Source organism: Cylas formicarius, unplaced genomic scaffold (genome assembly GCF_029955315.1).
Source record: "Cylas formicarius isolate icCylForm1 unplaced genomic scaffold, icCylForm1.1 PGA_scaffold_7__23_contigs__length_41026272, whole genome shotgun sequence".
NCBI lineage: Eukaryota > Metazoa > Arthropoda > Insecta > Coleoptera > Brentidae > Cylas > Cylas formicarius.
Window position 1 is genome coordinate 25490779 of NW_026844352.1, and position 18827 is coordinate 25509605.

Sequence of the window (18827 nt, forward strand, 5' to 3'; positions counted from 1 at the left end):
ATCGCGAAATTCAAATTTTATAGTCTAGTGTGTCAACCAAGTGAATTGAAAGTTTTAGGCCAAAATGTAGACTATGTACTTTTATTAATTTTGGAATTTTCAAGGTCTAGAGTAGACAAGATTTTGCGGAATAAAGAGGCATTAATTATTGACCAGATTGCCGGTTTATCTAATGTTTTCATATAATGTGATTGGTAGCTTTTTGCATAACAGGGCCCAATTGTGTTCGATCCTCTATTATTTATTTGTTTCTTGTCCAGCGCATCTATTAATTCGAAAACAAATATCTTGAACCATCTTCACCTCAAATGCCATTAAAAGTTATTAATTTATTTAGGGCACAGAAGAATAAAACGAATATTTTTATAAAAATACCTCTAATACACATTTTAATATAAAATACAAACATTTGTTTCAGTCACACATTTAATATGAGTATTTCATAGATAATTTTCACAATGAAAAATAGTAGCGGATGTTAGTGAGTTTGTCCTGCTTTACTTTTCTTGTCTGCTGCGTCTCTCAAATTTCGCTGAATCTCCTCCAACGTCTTGCCTTTTGTTTCCGGTACAAGTCGAGGCGTCAGAATAGTCGCACAGAAACAATTTACGGAAAATATCAAGAACGGACAATACAGGCCTACTCGAGCATCAAGCTGATGGAAAATGGTATTAGTGAGGAAGACGCTAGCACCGAAGGACAGTATCATGACGCAAAGCGCTTTGGCCTTAATACTGGTCGAAAAAAGTTCCCCCAACATGAGGGTCGGGACAACCCCTAGTCCAAAAGAATGGGAAAAGACATACAAAATCATCCCGGCGAGAGGGAACCAGCTCCACAGAGACATGTCAAATATTTGATATTGATCCAAGAAGAAGTATATTGATAACGTGACCAAGATTATTCCAGAGATCAATGCAGAGTAAAAATACGAAGTTTTTCTTCCAACTTTTTCGACGACAATGCCGCCGATGAAATTAAGAACGCACAACAGACCCAGGAACAGGGTCGAAGATACCTGGGCGGATATGTTTCCTCCCGCCTTTTCGAAAATTGGTTGCGTGTAAGCCAGGAAGACACCTATACCGCCTAGCTGTTGCGTGAATCTTAGGAAAATACCCGCTATAAGCGCGCTTCTATTGCTTTTGATTGCGACGAGGTCCTTCCATGTTCCAGTTTCCGATAGTTGCCGGTCCACGTCTTCCTTCATTTGATGGAATTCGGTTTCGATGTCTTCTTTTCTTCTCAACCACTTCAGTGCTGCTTTGGCGTCATCTGCGTGGCCCACTTTCAGCAGATAGTATGGCGAATCGGGCATTTGAGTTAGAAGGATGAAATATAACACCGGCAGTCCGATGCATATGAAGGCCGATGTTCTCACATCAAAAAAGCAACCTAAAAATGATTAAATGTATTCAGTGTTGCAGTGTTTGCTTCACTTCACTATTTTGTTAATTACTTTTGAATTTCATTGAGAACTAGCCTGAATAGTTAGATTCGTGAAATTAAAAGAAGAATAAGGCTGCTACACAAAATAAGTCGACAAATATTACCTATAAGATTAATTAGAAATTCTCCCAGATACATGGAGAACGCAGTGGAGTTTCCCCACAGCCCCCTGATCTTTGGGGTCGAGACTTCTCCTATGTATGCGGGAATAGAGCTGTACAAAGCGGCGTCTCCAATTCCCACGATTATTCGGGCGGCATAAAAAGCCCAAACAGTTCTGGCAAAGATGATTATGATCCAAGCGATAAGCTGTGGTGCGGCTATCAACAACATTGTCTTTTTTCGTCCAATCGTGTCCGTCAGTTTGAAGAAGACCAGGCTGGACAATATCATAGCTAAAATTTTTATTAATTAATCACAGATGCCAAACCAACTATGAGCTTAGAAAGTAGATGTGTAGGTATGCCCTCATTGAATTTCTGTTAATTTCCTTTTTGGGTTTTATAAGTGTTGTTTAGAGATTATTGATACCATTTTATATGTTTATTACCTATTGGCGGAAGGACTGTAAAGTAGGATGCTTGCTCGGCAGTAATATGAAAATATTCTTCCTCTTGGAGTATGTAAGATGTCGACGGAGAACTCCATGTGTAATGCAGCCCATAGCTAAGAGACCCGATACTGGCTGTAACAATGAAGAGAAAGATTCTGTTTTAAAAGCGTTTGCAAACTTGTCCATACTTTTGGATAGATTAAGATTTTTTTTTGACAGAGTTAATGGTGAGGATTAAAGAGCTATTTGGAGCATATGGTGAACTAATTGACCTTCAAATTTTTCGGACGCGTGTAAATTAGTTTGTTTTATAGTTAGTGACAACGTCAAACAAAATTAAATCAAGTTTCAAGAATATTTAACTTAAGCAATTTACGAATTTCCACGTAAATGTTACTGTATAAATCTTATGAATATTCTAGTTATATTCAAGTATGACTAAACGTCGGTATTGGACAAAATTGAGTTTTATAGCAATCGTGCATTCTATTGCAAGCATTAGCGCACACTTACCAACTACTATTGCTAGAATTTGTGGCCAACTTTTTCCTTCCCTTTGACAGGAACCGCTCTCGAGTGCCTTCAAGTCTTTCTCGGGTTGCTTGGCTTCAGTCATTTTGCAGTCAGCTGATATCTAAGACAAACAGCAAACTCTTTGAATTATCCGAGAACAATTAATTATTAAAATTATAATGTCGCAATATTTTAACATAAGAAATGCCATTCGACCACTTGACTTTAAGCTTAAAAGTTTATAAAATTAGTAAATTTATTTTATTTTTTCATCTAAAATTTGGTTAACAGCTTTTTTAGCTTTCTGGATTAAAGTGAAAATATGCAACAGTATAGCTGTCGTACGATTTCTGTATTTTTGACTACTACTTTAGCTTCAAGGTCCTTCCTTAGTTGTAGTAATAGTTCATTTAAGGGATGGTAAATATTTATAACTAACATGATTACGTAAGCGAGGGAATATTATAGGGACAATGAATTTATGTTTATATCTTTTACCGATGTGTAAGATTTGAAAATGCTAAATCTAAGAAAAGACATTGATAAACCGATTACTGATAATCCGAAAAAAGCCTATATTTATTTCAATAATTCAATGACTCCAGTTTGTAACCTCAAATAAATTCTTTCGTAAAATGCTACTTACACTTGCCCGATGCCAATAAGTATATCCCAACACTGCAAGAATGAATTAATTAATTTGGTGAACAAAAAACCACTTTTATATTGTAATATTTATCACAGCGGATAATATTACAATGGCGGTAGGATCATATTCAAACAAAATTATTTAATATTTACAGTACGTCATTTAAGATTCCACTACAAAATTGTAAGGATCTATAGATGTGTGTATACTTTATCGTCAATCCAAACGTAGTCATAGGCTATCGCGAATAAATAATTTTCTTGTAGGCTAAGAAGAAGCGAGTATAAAACATTTTAAACAAAATATATTGTATTTTTGCCCATTTTTTGGGTTGTTTTGATATAGATTTACTACGATTAGGGACAGAGCAAACAGCTTCATATTTAATTCCAGTTTTAAAGCACAAATACAAGAAATAAAAGTCAAAACGATTTACGATGCATTATTTTAGATTATGTAATAGTATATTATGCAAAGAGCTTATAATATATAATAATATAAACGAGTGACTTACCGAACTTGTTGCATACTATACTTTTTCTACGACCGATAGTTTTTTGATACATTTTGGCAAAACAACACGAATACATTCACTGACATGACCGCCAGAATTGACAAACGTTAAAATTGCAAAATATCTCCGAAAACATCCGACTGCTCCCAAACCCGTGCGGTAAAATCCCGGAAATGCCCGAAGTGGCTCAGGTCCGTGGGAAACGAAACTGACGTGGTAAAGTGACGCTTCCCACAAGCTAGATCGGTGTGTAATTAGGTATTTTACAGACGGGAGTAGAAAAACATAGTTTCGATAATGTATGAGATCTAGACTTTGTTGGTATATACGAGGGGTTTCAAAACAAATGCGAAAAACTTAAGGGGGATGATTCTTTGTTAAAAATAAAGGTTTCTAATTTGTTGTAAAGAAGTTGGGTCAAAAGGCAATCATTAGGGAGATATCGCGATACAGAAATGGCGATTTTTTTTACAGCCAATAGAGATAGAACAGTAAAGCATTACGGAAGTATTATTGTTATAAAAATACTATTCAATATTTTTTTATTTCTATAAAATGATTGGAGGGGATTGAATTGGACTAATCCATCATTTCTCTTAAATAAATTTAAGGAAAAACAACCAATGACATAATAATTAATTATTTTACTTTATGTCTTATTTAGAAAATTTTCATTTCCTGCAATTTTTTTATAATATACTTTACTTACTTATAGTTTCCAAGTAAACTTTAAAGCAATGCATACCGAGATAAAAATATTTATCTTATAAAAAAATCTCGTGGGTTGCTGTCACTTCTTAAGGCGTTTGTTATTATTGTTTAATTTACATTGATATATGAAAGAATTAGTCTACAGCAATACGTAATATTTGTGACGCGATATCTCCCTAAAGAGTTAAGTTTTTTTGCTTTGGTTTTGGAACACCCTATACATTATTCATACACATATTCTTGTTTAATGTTTTTTTGCGTTTTTTTTTAAATTTAAATTAAATTATATATATGTATAGAGTATTATTTTATTATTTCTCGCTATGGTTGTTTGATTTTAGTTATAAATTAATGAAATAAATAACAGAACAAACCATACTTGCTGGTTCGTATATTATCCAAATATTGAATGTGCATGGTCTATATACAAAAAGCGTGCCAATTATTTTTACATTTCATAGTTTTAAATAGTGACATACATAGCATGAATGAATTACTGGTGATTCACTTAGGTTTCTTTTGCTCTGTTTCAAAATAAATTGTTTATAAAAAAAATTAGTTAGAATATATACTTTATTTTTTTCTTGATAATTTCGTGAGCGGTTTGTTACCTAATGTCATTTGGTATACACTTCAATAGGTATTTCTTATTTTTGTACATATCTATTTTTGTTGACTGTCTGTAGTAGCGAATATACATAAAGGTAACAAAATTCAGTCATTATAGACGTGGTCGTAACTCATGAATAGAAGTCGCGTTGATAATAAAGCCTTGGTAAACGTAATAAATTATACAGCTTAAATATCCAAATATTTATTTGAGACTCTGCAGGGGATCTCAAACACAATGGAATTTAGGGATTTATGACAAGTAAATCTGCTTTCACGTGAAAACAGTAACGAAAAATTGACTAAAACCATTTTGTCGCATGTAACAGAATTACATCAGAGATCGATCTTGAAAATAGGTTGGTAGTTCCGTTTGCTAATGTAATGTACGTTCAACGGCATATCCTAAGCTAACTAAAACATGTTTGGCCGAACCTTTTCACACTAAAGTTTAAGCTTACAGGCTAAATGAAACATTTTAGTTATTATGATATTAATATATTAATAGTTTAGTAGTTTAGCTAATTAAGTTTACTTAGGACAATTAATACAATACATAATCAACTGACAAGCAAATTGCGTATCTAAAATTGGATAATGCTTTCGTGAAAATTCTATTTAGCATTCCTCCTGCGCCTGTTTTTGCTGAGTCGAACTTGCTGACGTTTCGCCAATCATCCTGCAGGATTCCAGTCGGAGTTTAACAAACGAACAGTTTTAGTAGCAAGCTCTGAAGAAGCCAACAGGATGATTGGCGAAACGTCAGCAAGATGAACTCAGCAAAAACCGACGTAGGAGGAATCCAGAAGTTTTGTAAAAAGTACTACAGTAGCCTGTGGAAGTTTCTTTGAAAAATTAAAACATTTAAATTTCTTTACATTCATACTTTTTATGTCGATTTTACTAAAGCGATTCGCCAGAGTATTATGTATATTGAGATCTAGTTTATTAACAGTATTCTGCGAATTGGTGACATTGGAACTATTAAGTTATATGCATACCTAGTTGAATGACTATGAACTTGTGAATGCTTGGGGTATTCACTTAAGCCTTTATGTATTTCTACATGGGTCTCAAACAGATATACTAATAATAATCCAATGAAGTGTCGTGCTCAGATTTTTCTATAGTTTTCCGTTGTCACTATTACTTTCTGCCATTTCCAGATTTTCACGCGAAAAATAAAATACATTTTGTTATTTCTTTTTTTGATTTTTCTCTTTTTTTTTCGTATAGGCTAACGCGCGAGTCAACCCTATGATTAAACAGAACCTAAATAAGGACTCTTTCTCTTTCGATATTGGGAACACTTTTCCTTCCTTAGTTTTCATATTTTACGTATAACCATATTTGCAGAAAAGAAAAAATTGATTAAACGTTTGTAGTTTTACCTGTAATGGTTTTTTAATTACAGGTTTTAACGATCTGGTTCGATTTGTCAACAAATTGTAAAGTATACAATTACGTGGTATTTAATAAATAAAACATTAATTTGTCTTGTTGACACGGAACAACTTATCAAATTATTTTTTTTTATAGGGCGCTCGTGGATTTGCAGTTGCATTTCCGCCCCATAATATACCATATAAGTATACTTCCATTTTCATAATGCGACTATCGAGCTTTTAGGTGGTAATCGTTTGCTGTTTTGTTTTGTTGCATTTATCAATTTCGGTGAATATCAACATTTCCAATGAAATGGTCGATAACAAATATCAGAGGAACGTCGGACGCAAACATATCAGGACTATGCGCGGCAACAGAATAAGACGACTTATTTATTTTTAATTTCATATTTTTCTTTAATTTCGCTCCTTTTGCTACCGGTTTACATGCCTGTTATCGATTGCGATTTGTGATTAATTCGTTACTCGAAAATGCAATTCAATTGAATTAATTTAAATCTATTGGGGTCAAGTAATACAAAGAAACAGATTTTATTACTTCATCCTCATGATACACTAAGTATTTACGAGTCAATATTTTTACTGACGTGCTGATGTAGTATTTCCGTTTTTTGGGATTACATATGTACGGGGCGGTGCATTTAAGATGGTCCTACACTTTATCTCAATAAGTCCAACACTCAAAAAAAAAGTTTTTATTCATAGGGTATTTATGTATACATGAATATTTTTAAAAATATAAATTATTCTCTTGATTTTTAGTATTTTTTGTCATTACATAGCATACGAAATTTGGAGTAATTTTTGAGAAAAATGAACTTTTTCATTTTTTTGGGGAAAAATATGTTTTTTTGCAATTGAAAAGTAAAATTGGGATTTTTTATTACGATTCATGAAAGTTAAAATTTATTGCTTTGAGCTATCTAGGACGAAAATTCATTATGCAGGGTGACATCAAAAAATGTTTTTTTTAATTTAAAAAATCCAATTTTTAAAATGGAATACAGGATATTAAACATTTTTATTGGGTTGGAGAATCAATTCTCTATCATTTTATATTACAATATATAACTTTTATTACAAAAATTGGTAGTTTAGAAATTATGGCCAATTTTCTGCAACAGCTCGTGTACTTTATTTTAAACTAAATCTATATAATATTCTATTCGATTTTTTTAAAAAACATTAATTACTTAAATTCAAGATAAAATCAATAAGTAATGCAAGTAAATAGACCTTATTACTGATTACATAACATTTTCTACATAACCTCCATCTTTGGCAATAAAAGCAGTAAATATGGTTTCAATTTTCGCAATAGCATTTATTACCGCTTCTGTTGCAGTAAATCTTTCTACCTCTTGCCGAATTCTCATTCTTAAGTCTTGAACATTATTACACTTACTTTATAAACTTCGTTTTTTAAGTAGCCCCATAAAGTCCAGGGGCGTCAAGTCAGCGCTTCTCGCTGGTCAATTCATGGTCCAATCCAAAATGGAAAACGTTGATTTAAACAATTTATAACAGGCACTACGGTATGATATGACGCCCCATCTTGTTGAAAAACAATCCCTACTTTAATATGCTGCTGCAGATTAATAATAACAAATTTAATTATCTCTCACCAGTCAGAACAAAAAGGATAAAATACTGGGCCTATTATTTGATCACGTATGCCACAATACACATAAACACTTCTCCAATCCTGTTTCTTAATTTCTTTTACACGATTTTTATTTCAGATACACCAGTAATTAGTACTTTTTAAGTTGAACGTACCAGCCGTATTAAAAATTGCTGCTTTGGTAAATAGATTTTTTTTAAATGTCACTCTCAAGGTAATGGTCCATTATAAGGGAACAATAAAAGGGTCTTGTTTGAAAGTCCTGTTGGTATAATTTCTGAATTGGCAAAGATTTGAATGGATGGTAGTTCTTTAAACACTAGTCTGAATAATATCCGGGATGCAATGCGAATTTTTATTGTTTTTTCAAAATGTAGGAGAACTTCTAATTGCTTCTCTTCTGTTCTCACGACCAATTCGTGAAAAATATGTTTACATTCATGAATATTTAAACGTTCTTGAACACTGCAAAAAGCCATTTTTTCTTTAAAAAAAAAATTGGAGACAACTAAATGTCATATAAGCACTGTGTATTTCTGTCCTGGTAACAATTTTTTAGTTTTTTTTCCATGGATATCTTGTGTAAAAATGCAATGTTATAAATGCCATTGCATTACCTGTTGATTTTATATTAAATTAAAGTAATTAATGATTAAAAAGAACTTGGAATAGGATATTATATAGGTTTAGCTAGATTTAAAATGAAATACAGGAGTTGTCGAAGAAACTTGGTCATATCTTCTAAATTAGTAAATTTTGTAATAAAAGCTATAAATATGAAATCGTGCAGAATTAAATCCCAAACCCAACAAAAGTGCTAAATAGAGGGTATACCATTTAGAAAAAAAAGAGTTTCTTTTATTAGAAAAAAACTATCTTTAATGGCAATTTGTGATCACCCTGTCGCCATAGATAGGACAAAGCGTTAAATATTAACTTTCATGGGTCATAACAAAAATTCCTAATTTTAGTTTTCATTTTTCTCAAAAACTACTCAAAATTTCATATGCTGTGTAATGAAAAAATACTAAATATCAAGCGAATAATTAGAATTTTCAAAAATATTCATAGCATTTCATTTGAACTATAAAGTAGGTTACTGCCCTGGCACAAAGAAAGACCCTGTATTAAAAAAATACTATAAATAAAATATACTAAGGATCAAACACTTCTTACTACATACCATGTTCCTCCTTTTACGATGAACATGTCCATGTGACCTTTTTAGTTATTTTATGGCTAGTTTGTAACTAACTAAAAAACATTGTGTTTCCCTCAATAGGATATGGAAATCCTGTAATTCGTAGGTAATAGTGGCATTTGTTTTTCATTAGTTAATTAAAAAAAAACACTGGCAATACGTTTTTTTATTATCAGCGTTCTAATTATGTACGATTGTTCGAATAGAATGAAACTACATTAAAGTGAAGTGAAACTATATAAATTAGAATAAGATTGAAGAATTATTTTGACCCTAATTACAACTAAAACGTACTTAACCCTCTCTTCAGATCCTGTTGTATTGTTTCGAGGGTCTTGCCTTTAGTCTCAGGTAAAAAACGTAAAGTAATTGCGGCAGAAATGAGGCAGTTGAAAGAGAATACGAGAAAAGGACAGTAAAGTCTGACGTGCATGCTCAGCTGGTGAAAAATAAAATTTGTAAGGAAAGAGGACAAACCATGGACTATAACTAATACACAAAGACATTTGGCTTTTACTTTTACTGAAAATAGTTCCGCCAACATCAGTGTGGGAACTACTCCGACACCAAGAGAAAAAGAAATTACAAAGAAAAACATCCCGAATAAAGGAATCCAATTCCACGGCGAAGTGTCGACAAATCGATATTGATCCATGAAAAAATATATCGATAGAAGGAACAATATAATGCCACAAAATAGTGCTGTATAAAAGTAAGAAACCTTCCGACCGAATTTTTCTACCGTAAAGCTACCGATCAACGATATGACGGAAAATAGTCCGAAGAAGATATCAGAAGCTAGTTGAGCGGACAAATAATTGCCAGTCTTCTGGAAAATTGGTTGAGTGTAACTAAGAAAGATAGCGATACCGCTTAACTGTTGCGAAAACCGCAGAAATATTCCAATCAGCAGGGCCCTTCTGTTGCTCTTTTTTGTTAGAAGATCCAGCCAGGTCCCAGTTTCAGATACTTGGCGCTGAATCTCGCTGTTCAGCTTCGCAAAGTCTTTGGCGGTGTGTTCCTTCCTGCGCAACCAGGTTAACGATGCTTTGGCAGATTCAAGTTTTCCAATCTTTAAAAGGTAATAAGGTGATTCTGGCATCCGGGACAGTAAGAGCACATAGCAAATAGGAATTGCAATGCACACGTACGCCGTTGTTTTGACATCCGAGAAGTGACCTAGAACATAATTGCTGTTGCTTTAAACGCCAAATTTGGTATGTTATCTGTACATTTCTGTAAGGGATATTTATTATTAAAACTTAAGAAATTAAAGCTTATAGGCAAAAGTTGTTTTTATTTATTTATATTTTATCCTTATATGAATAGGGTGTTTGTGTTTTAGTGGACAATTAACAACTTTACTATTTTAAATAGAATATCCTGTATAATAAACAATCTTCGAATTTTTCAAAAAATTCCTATACCTCAGTTTTACCATTTCTCACATATTTTGAATTTTATGGTAAATCTGATGTTTGCACGTCGGTACGTTGTATTTAAGACGGAGATAGCTTTATTTCCATAAGACTTGAGTTGAAAGTGTTGGATATTGTCAGTATAATACAAATGTAAAAATATAAAATTATGGTAGTATAATTCATTAATTAATAATAATAATAATAATAGCGAGGAGTAGCAATATGTTTTTAAGAGTGTATTTGAATTTTGTTTGACTAGTTATCTCCTTCAGTTCTATAGCAAATTTATTATAAATGTTTACAGTCCCCAACAAACCAAGGCGTAGTTCAGCCAGGAATAGACTTAGGAATTAAAAAGTTTACTGAACGTGTTGCATACTATATTTTTCCTAGGACCGTTAGTTTTTGGGTACATTTTCGCAAGACAACATGAATACATTCACTAACAGAATTGACAAACGTCAAAATTTAAAGCGTGGGAAATATCTCCGAAAACATCCGATTGCTCCCAAATCCGTGCGGTAAAATCCCGAAAACGTCCGAAGTGGCTCGGACCCGTGGGAAGCGAAACTGATGTGGTAAAGTGACGCTTCCCGCACGCTAGATCGGCGGGTGATTAGGTATTTTATAGACGGGAGTAGAAAAACTTTATGTCTTTGTCTGAACCAGGAGAGTCTCAAGTCTACATAAACTCTGAGCAAGGTTACAACACTTTTTTGTTGGATTGTGCTTTCATTGAAGCGTACTAATAAACTCTTACTTAAATCCCGTGTTGAAAAGGCGATCGTTTTAGTTTTTATTTCATTTAATACCAATTTGTTAATTTCTGCGCAGTGATTCATTTGCTCAACAGCTTGCAATGCTAAGTTGCTCAGATGATGCTGCAGAAAGGACAGAAACTGCTTCATCCGCAAAAAGGAAGATTATTCTGAAAATTTAGTTAGTTCCATGAGCGGCGATGCTCTATCATTCTAAAATATTTTTACTGCCGCGACGTTGCCGCTTTTTCGAAAAAGTAGTATCTTCATTGCAATTTTAAATAGGACATCAAACACCGGTTTTCTTCATTCTAGGACATTGGAGCCAGTAGAAAGTTAAAATTTTGGACCTGGATTAGTGAGGCATCGTTCATAATTTTTAGTATCGTAATTGGTTCTACAGGATTGGTCAAAACTAATTATTTGCCTACCAGCTACAATAATGGTAAAAAGTGCATTTTTAAATGGAACATATTCATATTCTAAGAGCCAATTAAATACTCTCTCCAATTATGTACCATATACCAAACCTAAATGGTTTTGTTTCTGAAGTAAAAGCATATTTTAGGTGACAATATCCGTCTTATGTTAAATAATTCATTTTCCGTTTGACAGTTCAATAATGATTTTCATAATATTGATTGTGGTGCAAATTTTGTCAGTAAAATCGGTTCAAAATGGAAGGAAACCAGTATTCTAATGCTGTTTTAATGAATTTGTATATTATGCATGGACAAGGCAACATATTAAAGCCATAACATATAACGAAATGTATCCTGATTTACACGGCACGAACAAGACAAAATTTGCCAGAATTGTGAAAGGCTTTACAAACCATTTTAATAATTATTTATTAAAATGGTTTGTAAAAATTGCGCACTGAAAAATGATTCACATTTTAACATTAGACATAACATTTAAAATCCGTTAATGTGAAATGATGGTGGTAGCTGTCTTTATCTTCCATGAATCTATTTGTTCAAAGCATAGTACAATCCGATGACTTAACTCTTCCTTGCTCTACACCGGTGTCAAATAGACGCCTGACTTTAACGCACCCCATAGAAAAAAATCTAATGGCGTGAGATCGGGCAATTTTGCTGGCTAATCTCACGGCCCCAAAAGTCAAAACCAATGGTCATTAAATAATTGGTATAATTCTTGTGACACCTCCTCAGTGCAGTGAATAAATCTTTATGAAAATGAATTATTTAATAAAGACGGATATTTCATGGCCACTTAAAAGTTTCAGTTTATAGAGAAACTTGTTTTTATTTGAGAACCTAAAAGATTTTGTTATAGGGACATGACATATCATTCGAAAGGCAATTTAATTTGCTCTTTGAATATGTGATAATTTATATGGTGTTTTTAATTTTCTACTGTCTCCAGTATTGTAGTAATAAAAATTTAAAGTTATGTTTTACTAGAAAAATAAAGAAAATAATTAATTTATAGAAAATCGCTAAAGATATGTATAGGAATGTATTATTTATTTTATTATTAATTTTTAAATATTAACACAAACTGCTAAGGTTGATCCTATGTATATAGCAGTACAATATTTTAAAAGTATAAATTCAAACAAATTTTGTCTTTAATTTTTTTTTTTTTTCATATTCGGTGATGATGTATCATTCCATAGTAAATGGGACACCCCGTGCATCTGTGAGGCAAAATAGGATCTCGACATCTTGTATTAAAAATGTATTGTATTAAAAATTTAAAATGTTTTTTAGCTATAAAATGTAAAGGAACACACATAAAAATGGGTGTAATTTCTTTTTCGTGTAAACACAAGAAAATAAGATTAAACTGCGTTGGTGAATTTTAATAATTTAGTCATTTTTTTCATTCAGATATTATAAAAAAGATCCCAAATAACAGTAACAAATTATATAAAAAGCTTCGGAATGCAATGGTGAACATGGTAAACAGAAATATAAAGATTCCAGGATTCCCTTTTTTCAAAATTTTGTAACAGTACAAATACGTTTTCAAAAAACCTATCGAAACCGACTGATTGCCTAATACAATTTTCTTTTGCCCCAAATAACTGTCTTGTAGGTACATTTTATTGCTAGTGAAACGCATCTTTAGATAATATTCAAATTGCTGCAACCCGTATATTTGTTTATAAAAATAAGATAAGGCAAATGATGTATAGTGAAATGCAACAAAGTGCAAATAATATTCAGGATCTTCTTTGGGTAATTTTAGTTATAAAACTTTATCGCAACTCTATATCTAGGGAGTATTTTTAGAGATACAATAGTGTAGATGCTTAATTAACTACTACTCTGATCCCATCAATTTTGATAATATAAGTTTTACCCTGAAAATTAACATTGAATTTCTCTTAAAACAATATTCCGTAATAGAAAACTAATCCCCTGTTTGAATTTAAACTCACCAGATAAATTTATGCCGAACTCCCCCAGAGTCATCATGAAATTAATAGAATTGCCCATTATTCCTCTGACGGTGGGAGTAGTAATTTCACCTATATAGGCTGGAGTTGCGCAATACATGGCGGCATCGGCAACACCTGACATTATTCTAGCGATATATAATGTCCACGTGTGTTGGTCAAAAATTATAATAATCCAAGCAACGAGATGAGGTATTGCTATTAGCAACATGGTTTTCTTTCTTCCGATGAAGTCCAAAAGACGATAGCAGAATACGCTTGATATCATGGTAGCTAAAAATACATTGAATTTCATAAATTTTAATAAAAATTTGTGATGCTAAAAAATTTAGCAACAAATTTGGTAATCATGACTGTAGTCACGAGTTTGTGAAATATTCGATCGCCCCCAAACCTGTGATTAATCGTCTAAATATTTAGCAAAGTTGACGTATACGATGATATTTTTTCCACTACTGATAAGTGAATCATTGGTTATTTTAGGGTAGCTAAAATGAACTTTAGTTGAAAGTAAATTCTTTGTCAGCAGCAACTTCTATCTGCTGAAAACATGTACTAAAAGAGCATCGCGTGGATAGAGAGGCTTAAGAGTTCAATACCACTAGAATCACACTTCAGCAATTCAACCTCTAGAAAAAAATGGCGTAGTGCACAGTACAGTGTTATTAATTATATTTCGACACCCACCTACAGGGTTAATTTCGAAAGATAGAAAAAAAGTGTAGAAACCAAAGTTTGAAGATTTGTGCTCTTTTAAACAGACGACGATCGCCCGCTGTCGAAATATATTTCAGTTTAAAAATAATTATCATTCGATTTCCGGACAATGGCCATATTGTTTAAAAATGGTAAAGTCTGCCTTGATGGTCTACTTTTGATAGCTAATCAAAACTAAAGATCTGCAGCGAAAGTTCAACTTAAGATATTTCAAATGGGTTATATTGAGGAAGAAAAACGCCAAATAATAAAATTATTCAACCAATGAAAATATTATTAATTAATGCTAAACGTTTTCTATATAACCTCTATTATTTTCTATAGGGGGCGTGGGCAAGACCTCAAAAATTAACCAATTTTTTTTTCGTTTTTTCTTATAATAATTATTAATTCTGGTTATTTGTACATTTTTAGCCCTTTGTGTAATACCAGGGGTAAAATGGACCGCTTAAATTTTGTTTTAAAAAAGCTATTCCGAATCAATCATAATTATTTTTTTTCTGACATTTGCATAAGATAATGGAGCAAGAATCTTTAAAATTATGTATTTACACAAAAGTAACCCTGTCGGTGGGTGTTGAAATATAATGAATAACATTGAAATTTACCTATCGACGGGATGACGGTGAAATACGCTGCTTCATCCTCTGTAAGGTGATAATCCTTGTGTTGAAGCATATATGGGATGGAAGGAGAAACCCACGAGTTGAAGATTCCATTACTGAGAGGTGCTAGGCTCACTGCAACATAATATTCTCAAAGTATTGGTACTGGATGTTCGAAGTTGAAGAAAAGAACAATTTCAAATTTCCAATTTTTTCCTTCTTTAATGTTATGCATAATGATATGCTGGACAACACTACATTCATGCCACCCAGAACATTGAGAGGTGCCGATTTGGTATGCGATCTAAGCTTTGGTTGATTATTTCAAGTTCTAAACTTTGTAAACTGTAAGTATTTGCAATGCCTATGAAGGAAGAGTAGCAGTAGCAATAAAAGCTCGCTCCTACCATCTGTAGGTTTTAATGCAACTAAGCAATTTTCGAAAATTAATTACTTAATAAATCTGCTTATGCACTTACCAATGAGAGTAGCTAAAATCTGAGGCCAATGTTTTTCTTCCTCTTGGGCATTATGCAGCCCCTTAGATTTTAAAGTCATGCTAGTTATTAGAACAAGGTTTACTTATAATCTACGTGAACCTACACGATTATGCGATGTCAAACATATAAAAAGTGAAATCGTAACAGTTGATGAGTATGACTCGCTATTAGTCCAATTTTTCTGAGTTTACACCAAATTCATAAGTTTATTATCAGTCCCTGTCAAGCTTCGCTTATTATAGTCTATAATGACATGTTTAAGAATAGATAACTTATCGCAAGTTCGTTATAATTTTGGAATTTGGCAACCCTATTAAGTGAATATGGTTCATTTTCTATTCAAACAAATCATTTAAAGGGAAACATGTTCTTATATACAGTTAGATGGAAAATACCTGTCCCATCGTCTAATCCTACGTATTGGAATTGACAAACTCATTATTCTTATAAAAAATTCTAGTTTTAGAATAGATGTTTGTAAAAAAAAGATAATTTTGTTCCCAACAATTGACCCTCCTCCCAAAGTGATTTGTAACAACCAATATATACTAAAATGTTCTGTTTGTACTACACTTTTCACTGATTTAAAAACTTATAATTAGTAATTCGACGTTTAACTCATTTTGCTTTTTGCTACAAATTGTTGTCCAAGAAGTTTTCGGTTTTATTTTATTTTTCAAGTTGACACCATCTTAATTAATTAAAAGTTCGTTGTGTTTGGAATTATTTTGCGGCGGTTATTAATGCAATGATTTAGATCATCTTGATTAAAATTCAAATTCGCCCAATTCTATTTTAAACGGGAAAAATATTTTAGAAATTTTTTGTCCCCCGTCTTCAATAAAAATCAGAGCTGCTAAGTTTTAGTTCGATGAAGCGGAGCGGGGGAATGAAACCAAATGAGCATCCGATACGAAATGCAAAATAATCAGCGTTGCGATGTTATAAATTGACTTCCTGACTTAGCGTTTATACGTTATCTTGATTACTAGTATCACCAGTATTTTTCAACTTTCTCTGTGATTCATTGAGTGTTCGGATTTGATTTTTTATCTCTCATAAATTGAATGATTTAAAAAATGGCTTTCTGGTTGTTTTGCAAGGATGAAAACTAATAGCTGTCTAATAGCTCCAAGCGAATTATATATAACAGTTAACTCCATGCCATGCTCAGTGTCACCAAATTTCGCAATTCGTATGTCAACAACAAATTACAATTACAGCGAGTTTACCAAATTAAGGGCCTAAAATCGTAACAGCATATGTCGTGTTTAATTCCGGTATCGGAAGCTTGCCGCTGTAAATATGAACAATAGAAAATTGAAACTGAAAATGAATGTCCAATAAAAGTCCAATCAAAATGTCCGTCAAATCTGTTTTAAAACAAAAAAATGTTAAAATATCTAATTTCGCACCAACCCAGAGTTTATCACTAAAGGAATAGAAAACTCGTGTTTGAATGACCTCGGGATCGAACAAACCGAATTCCCATCTTTCATTGCAGTTGTTTGATTAAAAACAGTAATGGAGTTTTACGGAAAGGATGTCATTAACATGTGCAAACTGTGTGCTACATTCCTGAACATTTGGGTGATATATATTTACCCCAAAGCGTAAAGCAATTTAAGCGAAACGCTCTACCGCTAGCTTCATTTCCCTTTGAAGTTGCAATGCATTAAACTGTACAACAATGCATTCCATGCGAGCCGAATCGCAATGACTCAAGAGAAAACTTAAAAAAAACTTGGTTAGTCCTTCTCATTTCGCTTATTTTCCTGGAACTTTTGTTTATACAACCCAAGTACATTGACATGTAGATACTACTAAACATATCGTTTGGGCAACACAACAACTGTAAAAAGTATCCTTGCTAAAAAAATGTTGTTTAATCTGAAATGTTGTTTTATGTAGATTTTCTGCGGCCTAAGGGTTTTCCTCGAGGGACGCAATTTTTAAATTATGCAGGGTCAGGACTGACTTGAATTTAAATTAGATGTTCAGATAGACTGCTATTAAGTCGTTTAACAATATTTGTCAGTTTTCAATTTAAAGTTAGTTTGCACATTACGAAAAGTCATAAAGATTTCTTTCCACGATGGAAATTAAAATATCGTTCATTTAAATTGGAATTCTGCAGCAAGGGCGAGCACATATTTTATTTGTTTTAACCTTATGGAATAGACAACAACATTAACATGGAAGAAAATCTTCTCTTCATAGCTATATGCTATTAATTCTGGATATAAATTATCAAAATTAATTCATATTCCCAAGATATACCATAAAGTGGTTTCTCCAACTTTAATTTGATTAACTTCACGCCAAGAAAAATTGCAGAATTTTTACAGCAAAATGAAAAATGTGTGTGATTTTTAAATAAAAATATAAATTTTCTTTAACCAGCATATAAAATATAATTTTCTGCACGTCTACACTACACTACCAAGTTCAGCAACAATCACAAATTAAATTAGCTCCCAGTTATTTCTTCTAAACGGCACACAAACGAATTTATGGATTTATTTGTAAAGTTGGGAGTCGTGGTAAAAGTTTTATTGCAGGTTTACCGCAAGCGAATAATAAAAAAAAACATTGCTATGTTGTTACATTAAAATTGAATAATTGAATTGTATAAACATTTTTTGTTTATACATTTATTTTGTTGTGCAACCGGCATGCGTTTCGTGTATTTAATATTTTACGTTATTGTTTTGCTGACATCTATAACGTTATGGACTTTGAATAACAGTTGACTTTTGTACGAAACTTTAATGGCTCAAATTACCTCAAATTCTCAGTCTAGTGGCGTAGAAAAGGGTTTTAGTTTAAAAAATTAAAAATTATGACGTATTACACATACAACTTATTCAACATTCTGGACTATGAAATACTATATCACTATCAAAAATATAAAAGCAAATCACGCCTGCAAGAGTTTTAGGAGAAAGAAGCTTTTTTTTACTGGTGTCTGGTGTAAACGCATCGATACAGATAGTATTAAGGATCGTTCCCCTGAACTCCCCGGACTAATGTTTTAATAAAAACAATAACTTGTTGCAGGAAATTTCAAGAGTACACTGCTTATCGTTTAATTTTCCCCTAACCAAAAATGCTCAAAGCGCTGTCTGAAATTTAGAAATCTAGACCCGAAAACTGTTTCCACTTC

General features: G+C 32.5%; 2 protein-coding genes across 2 annotated transcripts; both read right to left on the reverse strand.

The window, feature by feature from the left end:
* Window positions 1-425: 425 nt before the first annotated feature.
* Window positions 426-3231, reverse strand: LOC132704982 (facilitated trehalose transporter Tret1-like). The gene is made up of 5 exons (XM_060675350.1): window positions 3162-3231; window positions 2516-2636; window positions 2000-2134; window positions 1554-1844; window positions 426-1395 (listed from the first exon to the last, which is right to left on the reverse strand). The coding sequence occupies exons 2-5, from the start codon at window positions 2616-2618 to the stop codon at window positions 479-481; spliced, it is 1446 nt and encodes a 481-aa protein (XP_060531333.1). The 5' UTR covers window positions 2619-2636; window positions 3162-3231; the 3' UTR covers window positions 426-478.
* A 6125-nt stretch (window positions 3232-9356) lies between these two features.
* LOC132705234 (facilitated trehalose transporter Tret1-like) lies at window positions 9357-15807 on the reverse strand. Its single transcript, XM_060675708.1, has 4 exons — window positions 15641-15807; window positions 15165-15296; window positions 13822-14112; window positions 9357-10408 (listed from the first exon to the last, which is right to left on the reverse strand). Exons 1-4 carry the CDS (start codon window positions 15717-15719, stop codon window positions 9513-9515), a joined length of 1398 nt encoding a protein of 465 aa, XP_060531691.1. The 5' UTR covers window positions 15720-15807; the 3' UTR covers window positions 9357-9512.
* Between the last annotated feature and the right edge of the window lie 3020 nt (window positions 15808-18827).

Excerpts from the sequence above, each read along its gene's own strand:
- LOC132704982 (XM_060675350.1), bottom strand. The coding sequence starts at position 2,618 with ATGACTGAAGCCAAGCAACCCGAGAAAGACTTGAAGGCACTCGAGAGC. Across the intron at positions 2,135-2,515 it reads AATTCTAGCAATAGTAGTTG|CCAGTATCGGGTCTCTTAGC; the intron begins GTAAGTGTGCGC and ends TCATTGTTACAG. Across the intron at positions 1,396-1,553 it reads ATTTCTAATTAATCTTATAG|GTTGCTTTTTTGATGTGAGA; the intron begins GTAATATTTGTC and ends AATCATTTTTAG.
- LOC132705234 (XM_060675708.1), bottom strand. The coding sequence starts at position 15,719 with ATGACTTTAAAATCTAAGGGGCTGCATAATGCCCAAGAGGAAGAAAAA. Across the intron at positions 15,297-15,640 it reads GATTTTAGCTACTCTCATTG|TGAGCCTAGCACCTCTCAGT; the intron begins GTAAGTGCATAA and ends ATTATGTTGCAG. Across the intron at positions 10,409-13,821 it reads GTTCGGCATAAATTTATCTG|GTCACTTCTCGGATGTCAAA; the intron begins GTGAGTTTAAAT and ends ATTATGTTCTAG.